Raw genomic sequence first — 11,661 nt, forward strand, 5'->3', positions numbered from 1 at the left:
CATTGTCAGTTGTGCAGACATGGTGTTTAAATGGGGCAAAATACCAGGACCCGAATGCAATTGTGGTGCAGCCCACCAAACTAATTTCTATCTGTCACAGGAATATGAACATTGTGCTTTCCAGGGTGATGTGACAGAGCTCTTTGAACTCCTTCCAGCTGCGACTGAGTCTGCATAACTGTTTTACCAACTTGCTTACATATTTTATATTATTATATACTTCCTGTGTGTAACTTTGCCATACAATAAATAGATAATATAGCTGAGATTATATTAAGGTGCTTGGTAAGATCTGTGGATGGTAGTAAATTAGCATACAAATACAAGAGTTAACACACAGATGTGAGAACCAAGTTTGAGTCCAGTGGCACCTCCAAGACCAAGAAGGTTCAGTTCTGGGTAGGTATAAGCAAGAACTGAGAGACTTAGCATGTGTAGATGCACACTCCTTCAGATGAAGAAGAAGAAGAAGAGGAGATTGGATTTATACCCCGCCCTTCACTTGGGAGTCTCAGAGCGGCTTACAAACTCCTTTCCCTTCCCCTCCCCACGACAGACACCCTGTGAGGTGGGTGGGGCTGAGAGAGCTCTGACACAAACTGCTCTTTTTCAAGGACAGCTGTGCCAGAGCTTGCGACTGACCCAAGGTCACATCAGCAGGTGCAGGTGGAGGAGTGGGGAATCAAACCCGGTTCTCCCAGATTAGAGTCCGCACACTTAACCACTACACCAAACTGGCTCTCAGATAAACTGAAACAGATGTCCTCAAATGTTACATATAGGTAGGGAAGGTTAGTTGCCAGGGAGGTTCTAATTAGAGTCAAGATGCATAAGTAACTGAGCAATAAATACAGCTAAGATTGGAATAATACATTTGGTAAGGCATGTAAATAGCAGCAGATTGGCATACAGATAATAAAGGAGTTAACAACAGATGTGAGAACCAAATTTGAGTCCAGTGGCACCTTTAAGACCAACAAAGTTTAAATTCTGGGTATATGTAAGAACTAGAGTGACTTAGCATGTGTAGTGAGATGAGAAACCAATATCTCTGTAATGATTTCAAGTTATAAATGTATGTTCCTTTAAAATGGTTGGTAAGTGTCAGAAGAACAAGGGGGGTGAAAGAGGGAGATGACTGAGTGAGGTGATTGGTTGGTGACTGAGAGTGTGTGGGTGGAGCTAGGAGGTGTGTGGTGTGTGTGTGTGTATGTAGAGAGAGAGAGAGAAGGCACAGTGTTGAGTCAGAAGTTTGAAGTCTGAAGTCAGCAGGCAGTAGCTGTCAGTTGTGGTCAATCTACAGAGTCTGAGAAGCAGTCTTCTCATTAGAATCATATAGACACGCTGTGAAAGGCATTAAAATTCTAAAGGAATAAGAAAATATACTTGGGGGCAATTTAGACAAAATCTAATATTGTCAGAGTATTATAAGAGTGTGAGGGGGGGAAAGCTGACAGAGATCTGGGTAAAAAGTGAAAGATTTTACTAAGCAACTTAACAAAACATCTTGTAACCAATACGCTTCTTTTACCAATAAAGTTTTATCTTGCTTATTGTTAACCCAGAGTCTTATTTCAGAACCACATAGCCCAGGGGTGGCCAAACCCGCTTAACGTAAGAGCCACACAGAAGAAACATCAGATGTCTGAGAGCGGCAAGTCATGAACAAATATTACACACGTTTTTATTGGAAAATATGCAAATATGCTTTTCATTAACATTAAATTAGACTGCCAGAAACAAAAACAAAAGGGGTAAAAACAGATATTGATAATATTTAAAGAGACTTTCTCTAAGCCGGCTGGGGGTGTGTGCGCTTTTGAGAACACGTTTAAAGTTGCTTTCTTTCTCTGTTCCCCCCACACACACCTCAAGCCTACCCAGGGATGGAACCCTGGCTGGGGAGGGGAAGACCAGTCGGGGAGGCCTGCCTTCCCTTCACTTCCTCAGCCACCTTGCCGGGAGCTGTACAATATGTGTGAAAGAGCCACATGTGGCTCCCGAGCTGCCGTTTGGTCACCCCTGACGTAGTCCAATGAAGGAGCCTTAGAGCTTGGGCACAGTACTGTGGGAAAGGTTAATTAAAGACCGGAATTAAATTCCTGGTGGCAGCGATAGATACTTTGAGAGGAAGAAACAACAAGAAATTTAAAACTACATCACACCTAACTACACAACATTAAGAGAGAGGTATCATCACAGTCTCTGTTAAGCCCTGGGGGTTCCACTGTCCTGAGTGTTGTAATGATTTGTAAATCAGCACTCTTCCATTCCCGTCTGTTTGAGGTCCCCCATTGAGTGTCTTAGGAGGTTGGAATGTTCTCCTACAGGTTTCTCAGTCTTGTGACTCTCGATGTCAGATGTGTGTCCATTTATCCTTTGGCCTGTTTGCCTTATGTGGAGAACTGAAGGGCATTGTTTGCATTTAAGGGCATATACAGTGTTAGAAGATGAGCATGTGAATAAGTCTGAGATGGTGTAGTTGATGATGTTAGGTCCAGTGACTGAGTTGTCTGGATGTATGTGGCAGCAAAGTTGTCATCTGGGTTTATTGCAAGCTCTGGTACCAGTGTCCATGTTCATATTAGAAGTTGTATTATTGTGGGGTGAGGAGTTGTTTGAGAAAGTCTTAGGCTTATTCCACCTGCTTGTCTTCTAACACAGTATATGCCATTAAATGCCAACAATGCCCTTTAGTTCTCTACACAGGACAAACTGCCTTAATCCAATCTCCGCTATAATCACTCAGTTATTTATGCACCTTGACTCTAACTAGCCCTTTCTGGCCACTCACCCCCCCTCTCTCTGTCCCTATATGTAATTGTTGAGGAAATTCTGTTTCACTGTATCTGAAGAAGTGTGCTTGCACACGAAACCTTATAAATTTGTTGGTCTTAAAAGGTGTCACTAGACTCAAACTTTGTTCTGCTGCTTCAGACCAACATGAATCTTTCCTCTGAATGTGTGGAGGTTCCCTTTAGTTACCATGGCTAATAACTACAGATAGACTTGTCTTCCATGAATCTGTCTAATCCCCTTCTAAAGCGCTCTGTGCTTGTAGCCATCACTACGTCCTCTGGCAGTAAATTCCACATTTTAATCACTCTCTGTGTAAAGAAGTATTGGTAAACCAGGTTTTTTAAACCAGTGTTAAATCTTCCCTTTCCTGAGCCAAATCTACAGCTGTGGCCACTAAAAAGTGCATAAATCAGTTTGGTTGAAATTGTTGTCTGATTAAATTAATTAAATGATGGGGAGAGTTGTCAATTTGAGCAGCTTATGCTGGAGTTCCTGATATCTGCGCAGCTGAATCCTGGGACCGAAGAGGCCTTTGGCAGTCACTGCTGTGTCTGCTCTCTTTGCTTGTTAGGTACTAATAGTATGCAGCACAGGCCTGGCAGGGATCATGCTGCTGAACTACCAGCAGGAGGACTACACCGTGTGGGTGCTGCCGCTCGTCATCGTCTGCCTGTTTGCATTCCTGGTGGCTCACTGCTTCCTGTCCATTTATGAAATGGTTGTGGACGTCCTCTTCTTATGTTTTGCCATTGACATGAAATATAATGATGGCAGTCCTGGGAAGGAGTTCTACATGGATAAGGTGCTCATGGTAAGTCCTTCTTTTTTTAAAAAAAAATGTCTGTGCCTATACATTGTCTGGATCTGGGGAATCATGAATTATCAAAAACTTGGAGCAGCAGTACTTGTTTACAATGAAGACTGCTGTTCCTGTTTGTGAGTGTTTTGGAGGCCATTTTGTTGTGTTAGACAGCATACGGGAAGATGCTTGAACGCTTCCCAATTATGTATTTTATGTATTTTATCTACTAATGTAAGCTGCCTTGAACTCCAGAAGGAAGGGAGGTGGCTAACAAATGTTTTAAATAAATAAAATTGTTGGCTTCCATGGCTGAGAACCATGAAAACACTGTTTGGGGGGATGTGTCTCAATTTTTGCTGAAGAGGCAAGTTCCTGCATTGCTGAAGAGGCAAGTTACTTTCTGGTTCTAATTTTACTCTTCAAAAGAAGCAGGACAGCGTTTTCATCAAGTCATGGAAACTCCAGGGAGTCTCTAGCTTTAGAGTATCACTTTCTGCTGTTCCACCTCAGAATTTGCTCATTTGGGAATGTCACAGTAAGCAAACTTGGGGGGAATTTTAATGGGGAACATTGAAACAGAAGGGGTGGTTTCTTAGAATACATTTGGCAATAGCACCAATAGTGATGATAACACTGAAAGCACCATAGAAATGTTAAGGGATTCAGGAAAAAAGGGGGGATTCAGAACCCTGAAAAATAGGTCCCTACCCTCCTATTGCAGGTGGGGGTATGAGGCCAAGAGGAGATTGCTGTCTGAAGACCAGCTTGTAGAGGCAAAATGCAAACCAAGTTCTTTGTGATTCATAGCTCATACTGCTGTCCTCAGCAGTTTTCCCTGAAGTTCAGTCCCACTAGAGTCACTGCTCCCTTGCAAGAGCATTTAGGATTGCTGTCTCAGCCTTTCAGCTACCACACCAGTGTGTCCCAGAGATTGCCTATGATGGAGTACCTTTTCCCTCTTGTCTTGCAGGAGTTTGTGGAGAACAGCAGAAAAGCAATGAAAGAAGGCAGGGGAGGTGGGGCTGATGTCAGAGAGCTGAAACCAATGGTAGGTCCAAGGGAAGAGGTGGTGGCTGTCTTCCAAGAGTTTCACCTGTACTTCCTCTACCTCTCTCTCTTCACTGACTGTGCTTGTTCAGGAGAAGTCTTTGTTGTTTGTGTCACTCAGGATATTCTGCTTTTTCTGTTTGTGAGCTTGCCTGTCACCTGGATGGCAGCGTTTTTGTCACACCTGAGACCTTCTCCCATAAAAGTAAGCTGAAAGGAACTGTATCTTCCTACTTCTACTATGTTTTTGTAACCTCTGAGAACCTCAGCAGTGTTGTTTCTTAATACTCACAATCTCTAGCAACTATATACATAGAGGGGGAAAGCAATGAACGTCTGGAAGGACTTAAAATGTCAGACACGAGTAACCCAAGTGCCCAGAAGTATTTTTCTATGGTCTCTTTTCACTGTGGTGCTGGGGCAGATGTGCCTCAGGGCATGACACATTTCTTAGCAAAAGAACAGTAAATGTGGACTAATGCTAGGTTATTAGTCGATGGCACAGTTGCTGCAGGTAGAAGTTATAACTTGCCACACCAAAAGTGGCAGATATGTATATATGCCAGCATGTTAGTAACCTCCTCTGTCCACTGCTCTGTCTAGTTGGGAGAGTTCATGAGTGCTGTTGGGAGTGGCTCTAGTCCACATTGCTTTCCTGTTTAATTTATTTTGATTTAGCCAGTTTTTGAAACTTAATAGATAATTCCCAAGTCCCCCCTTCCACAGGCCACTGAGGAAGTGGATACAGTTACTCCTTTCAACCTGCTAATGTTATCAGTTATATTTGTTGTTCTCTCTCTCTCTCTCTCTCCCTCTCTCTCTCTCCCTCTCGGCAATTATTCTTTTTGTGTCTTAACATTGCATCTACCAGAGAAGTTTGTAATTTGGGCTCCCTCAGTTTCAGGCACCTCTGTGCTTTATTTTTAATATGCAATTTAATAACTTCAAATTCCTGGGGACAAGAGAAGACCAGGAATCAATACAAGAAAATGAGATCTTATTATTATTTCATAGTGTGACTGAAGCTGCAACTTGCAGATGTTTTCCTGTTCTCTCCCCCCCCCCCATCTTAACATATGGAGCAAATATCCACAGTCACAGAAATTGATCTGGCATGAAAATCCTATACAAGAGAACTCATGCATGTTGGCTGCTACAGCTCTGATGATCTCCTTTGTGCAGGGGGCAAACTTTACTAGAGGCTAGAAGAGCAGATTATACACTAGAGATTTCCCCACAAAACTATGGCTCTTCTCCCATTGATTTAGAGGCAGGTCATGCATGCAAGTTCATCACTTGACAGCATTGTCCAGTGGTGACTTCCATGTGTGAACAAACCATCACAAATGGGAGTTTTGCATTGCTAGTGTCAACTCTCAACAAACTAATCACAGAGTCATCAAGGGGTGAGAAATGGGAAAAGGCAAGAGAAGTAACTGCATTTGTTCATTAGCTCATAAAATACACATGCACACAATGCACGTATACACACATAATGTTCAGTTTAAAACAACAAGCCATTACAAATAACATGAAAGCTGATCTTGTTCTGATTCTCAGTATTAATGAGAATATGCTTTCCTTGGATCTTTAAAATGATTTTAACATGATAGCACCTGAAGGTTCATGATATTTGCGGAGCTGGAGAGGGAAAGCTAGCTGCATAAACATAGAAATGCTAACAGCGTAACTGATAAGTGCTTGTATGTGATTGACATGTCTGGGGAAGCATAAACATAGAAATGCCTACAGCATAACTTTTTTTTAATGTTTTTTTATTTTTTTCAATTTTTAACAATTTTAACACTTCAAACAGTGAACAATTAATCTTCCAATTACATTCACATCCTGTAAATAGTTCCTGAGTATGTACAACGTTATAACATGTTCAAAGAATTACAATACATTACTCATCGTGCTTGTATGTGATTGACATGTCTGGGGAAATGAACTAATCAGATAGCAATGCTAGGGCAACCACTAATTAATACTCAAAAGAGAGGGTAACATTAGCACCAATTATTGTAAACCTAGCAATAATATGGATTCTATCTCCAAACATTAGGAGTTGACTATCCAATAAAGCCATTTGGCAGTAGGTCCCAGACAAAAGCAGTGCTGCTCTGTTTAATGTCTAATTAACACATTGCTATAGAATGGTATAACAACCACTAGAAGAAGTGGTCTAGGATTAAATAATTTTGTGCATATGTCTGTCAGGGCTACTAGTAATTAATGGGTCTTCTTTGAACAGAGGCTGTAAACTACTTGAAGTTGGGGGGCAAACAATAGGGAATGGTTATCATTGATCTGCCCCTGTGAGTTTTTGAGAGAAATATCTGGCTGAGTTGGAAACAATGCTTAACTAGATGGATCTTTGGCCTGATGCAGGAGAACACTACTTACGTTCCTGCCTTATGCTGAATTTCTCTGGGTGGACATGATAGTTGTAGTTTGACGCCACAACTTAACTCTGTGTGATCTCATGCAGTCTTCGTGTAACAACACAGCTTTGATAATGGTAAAGTAGGACTGATTAGGTTTTCCCAACATGGTAAAATCTAAGGGTTGGATCAGAAGTGTTGAACTCATTTGTTACAAGGGTCAGGACTGACATAAGTGTCACATTGTTGGGCCGGGCCATGTGTGCCATAAAATGTAACATGAGGTACCAAAGATATAAACTTTATAAAGATGATTTCATATGCTGAATAGCAGTAGCAGGCTTGATTGGATTAGGTGTGATATGTAGAGGGGTAGTAGACGTGGAGATATTAGCACTGGTAATGAGAAAGGAAACTAGTTCTCAGTTTGGTCCAGGAGGACTCAGTCCAGGAGGATGTAAAGAATAAATGGAAATAAATCTAAAGAAGTGAGCAGGAACTCATGAAAGCTCATACCCTACCACATATGTTGTTAGTCTTTAAGGTGTTACTATACTCTTACTCTTTCTACAGCTATTAGAAACCAGAGTGTTCAAAAACAAGTGGGGGGATATTTTAACCTTCCAGAACATTCAGTTGCTGACCTAAGAGTAGCAGTTCTCTTACAAAAGATTAGAAAGAAAGAGTGCTGAAGAAAGACTGCAACTGATGATGAAGCTCAAGACAATGCATCCTCCTGGACTAAATTGAGACCTAGGTTTCTTCTCTCATTACCAATGCTTGTTATTGTTTCATTTGGTATCTGAAATCACTTCTCTCTCCAAGATATAAAGACATATGGACTCATATTCTAGCTGTATCTGAAGAAGTGAGCAGTAACTCATGAAAGCTCATGTCCTGCCACAAGTTTTTTTAATTGTTAAGGTGCTACTGGACTCTTGCTCCCTTCCACTAATAAATTTTGCAAGCTGTGCTGTTAGGTCCCCCACCCCCGTCTGTTAGAACTGGAAAGGGGGATCTCTCTGTGGCTCTTTCACTCCCCCTTCCTCCCTCTGAAGAAGTGTGCACACACACACACACACACGAAAGCTTATACCTGTAATAAAATGGTCTTAAAGGTGCCACAGGACACACTCACTCTCTCTCTCTCTCTCTCTCTTTCTCTCCCCTCCCTCCCCCCCCACAGCTTGGCTTTCTTTTTCTCCTCTGAGAAGCAGGGAGCAGGAGAGGAGACATCTGGGCAAAAGTGAGCTGTGATGCAGGAAGCAGAGGAGAGCCAGTTGCTTGCAGGCCGTATAGGAGCCCTGCAGGGGCCGGTTCTGGCCCATGGGCTGTATATTTTGACATCCATGGGTTGGATCCTATCAGCTTTTCTATTCAATCTCACCCAGTTGGCTTTTGTCCATAAGGATTCCCAGCACAGTCTTTTCAGTTATCAAAAGGGGACCCTCCTCTCTTCTTCTCCAGGGGAAAAGTTAGTAGGATATAATCTTAGTTTTTATCCTGGCTTTAAACAACAACAACAAATTAGTAATAACATAACAGCCCTGCCAAGAACAGATTTTCTGGTCAGTATATTCATATGATAGTCACCATGCAACAAGGGGGGAAATCATTGGGGGGGGGGATCTTTGTAATCTGAATCCACTCCATAGCAGTTGAAAATACAGGCTTTCTGCAGCTGCCTCTATACTGCATAAGCAGACTTTGCATGGAACCAGGCTGATTATGGCTTTACACCTCTTCAGTTTTATCTGCTTTGTTAAGTGTGTGTTGCTGTCTTGACTTTTAGCAGTTTCTCCAGCAGTCTGACTTGAGTGCTAAATAATACCTGGTTCAGGCATGTGACAGTCAAATTGTGATGAACAAAGCACAAAAACAGGTGGCCCTTTACCAAGTGATAAGTTACCTTGGCATTCATGTTACCTCTTTCACCTTCTGTGACTCCCCGTGACGTTTTAGGGACATTCTTCTTATGCAATCAGAAAACTGGAGAGGGTAGGGCACTGAGGATTTTTCCCCCCACCATGCAATAGGATGTTTTGAATGATGGTGGTGAAGCAGGCAGTGTGCCATATTTGAGCCCAGGATGCATTCCTACTTCAGAATAAACGGTGGTTTGTTTAAATCATAGTTTGTGCCATTGACAGAGCAAAGTAACAAGCCCCAGTTGTGCACAAATGCTAGTTTGTCTGCTTCTTGTTACCTCTCCTTCTCCTAGAAGGGAGAACACCCGGTCTCTACTATCATTTCTGTGGCCAAGCAGCCAAAAGGGGTAGTACTACTCAACCAGCTGATTTGTGAATTCAGATGTCACAAACCACAGTTAATACAGACTTTGGTTAACAAAACAACCACAAGCCCTAGTTTGAAGTTCCTGTTCGGTGCCTGACTGGAGGGGACCTTGCAAAGCAGTGTGAGACTACAGCAGAAGTATCTCCTGTCCAAAGGGAGGGGGGGAGTCCAAAATCTCACTGCCAGTCTTTTGAAAATGTGCAGAGTAGATCCTGAGATCTTGGCTTTTAATTTAGCTTCAGAACAGAAGCACAAATGAACTACTTACCTTTTGAAAAGTGGCTCTTTACAAATTTTGGCTTTAAAAAAAAAAGATTTTCAAAATTTGTATTGTACTGTTTGTTATGATGCACATCAGTCTATAAATACTAATTTCCTTTGACTTGTTTCTAATTTTATTTCTGACTTTTGTTTTCTAGGCCTCTGGAACAGGTTCATCTTGAAGCTGGTCAGCCATTATGGAAACCATTGACATTCCAGAACAATATCTATCTTATCTTAGCTATCTATATATATATCTATATATATATTATTTAAAAAGCAGCCAAAATCAGAGAAAAGGAACAGGGATTTAATACTTTTTTAATGATTATTTTTGTGAAACATGTACTCTTTTCATACGGGTGGCTTTTACAAGCAACTTTTATCATTGTTCCATTTTAAAACTAATCATTGTGGTTTGTGGCAATGTTATGATTGTTAATCCAACTGAAGTTTCATAATTTGGAGGAGGATTCCATAATATTTAAAAAGAATCATGTACGGATGCAGATTTGAAATGCATAAATGGGTCAAGTATCTTCCCCTCGCAGTTATTTTTAATGAGCATAACTCTTTAAAACTTAATGGATAATGACTGTTCTGGGAGGAAAAATCCTTCATACATTTTTTTAAAGAAGTGGAATGAACAATACGTTAATCATTTTGGATTTTGCTGCCCCCTTTTTTGGCTATAGGATGCTAATAGAATCCAACAAATTCTATGTATCCAATTTTTTTCTCATTAACACATTAGACAATGTATACCTAATGCATTAAAAAACACTAACCAACTCCTCAGGTATTTAGATATTGCGAGAGCCCCCAAATCTGTGAAGGATGTGCTGTAGGCATATCAGAGGATGAGTTTTATATGCAACTTTCCCCCTAAGTTACTTTATTTGTCTCCTCATGTTCAATATTGTCTGTTGCACATTGTTGTTCTTTTTGAACTACGCAAATTCTTCGGGGGGGGGGGAGCTAAATAGCAGGCTTCTGAAGTTCAGCCTTGGATATATTCCATCACTGATCATCCATGATTACATGGAAACATGCTTGGAGTGGGAAACTGTACAACTATACAAAAAAAATAAGTACTGTAAGTCATTTGTGTTTTTCTTTATTGTTGGAACCATTCCTTGGCTGTGTGTTCATTCTACATTCAGTAATAAGTGGAGTTCAATAGGAAAGAGCAGGTAAACATCTTTTCGAAATGTCTTAGCATCTAAAGTAGTTCTTAAGAGTGGCCTTTGTGCATTCATGCTCATGGTGTATTGGAATGCCCCATGAACGTTTCAGGAGCTTCCAGAAAGCAATATTTATGACCCTTCTTGCTTTCCAACTGTTCAAGAATTAAGCTGGATAAAGAGGGGGTCACCATACTATCTAGTTTTCTTAATAGCAAATTATACAATACAAGGGCAGAGCCCAAACAGAATTCAAGAAATGCCAGATTCCCAGAAAGGGAAACAGAGGTGCTCCTGTTACCTCCATGTAACAGAATTAAATTCTGTTGGAATTAGATGAGTAGACAGCCCCATGCATGGCATATCATATACAGTTCTTTAAGTGAGCTAAAATTAGTGTGTCAATAGTTTATAGTGCCTTTGGGGGTTTTTCTTCATTCAACATGTAAGGGACTATGTGATAATGGCTCTCAGTTTCTACAGATATTACTATAACAGAAATAATTTTGACAGAAACCTTTGAGTTTGTTTGAATATAACATTTAAAACATATTTGGTTGACTTCCCTCCCCCTCAAGCCAATATTTCAGTCCAACTTTTTATTGCTATTGGGACATAAAATAAACATAGATTACTTTAAAAAGTGTTTATTAAATGCAAGTAAAACATGCTAAATCAGACAGTGCTCCATTAACGGCCTTGGAAATGTTTCCAACTCATTTTTTTTCTGGAGAACGCAGATCACTGGTCAAGGAGAAGGCTGGGCTCGAACGGCTCCCTGACATCTGGTTTTCTGTGCCCATGGACTTAATATGTGGGGAACATTCAATCATGTATTTTCCCACCTAGTCTCTAAAGTGGTACAGCCCAGAAGCAAAATTTTTAACTA

The 11,661-nt window shown here is 40.9% G+C and overlaps 1 protein-coding gene across 2 annotated transcripts in view; it reads left to right on the forward strand.

Annotated features, from left to right (window-relative positions):
* The window catches only part of SLC44A1 (solute carrier family 44 (choline transporter), member 1), a 93,200-nt gene extending 83,323 nt beyond the window's left edge, over positions 1–9,877 (forward strand). The window contains exons 14-16 of one of the 2 annotated variants that reach the window (XM_015414576.1): positions 3,371–3,610; positions 4,572–4,649; positions 9,747–9,877. In XM_015414576.1, coding sequence (XP_015270062.1) covers positions 3,371–3,610; positions 4,572–4,649; positions 9,747–9,770 — 342 coding nt within the window. In that variant the 3' untranslated portion in view covers positions 9,771–9,877. Of the gene's footprint in view, positions 1–3,370; positions 3,611–4,571; positions 4,863–9,746 lie in introns of those variants that run through there. The other variant, XM_015414575.1, reaches the window with a different exon arrangement.
* Positions 9,878–11,661: the final 1,784 nt, after the last annotated feature.

The sequence above is a fragment of the Gekko japonicus genome, unplaced genomic scaffold, assembly GCF_001447785.1.
Source record: "Gekko japonicus isolate JY-2015 unplaced genomic scaffold, Gekko_japonicus_V1.1 scaffold656, whole genome shotgun sequence".
Taxonomy (NCBI): domain Eukaryota; kingdom Metazoa; phylum Chordata; class Lepidosauria; order Squamata; family Gekkonidae; genus Gekko; species Gekko japonicus.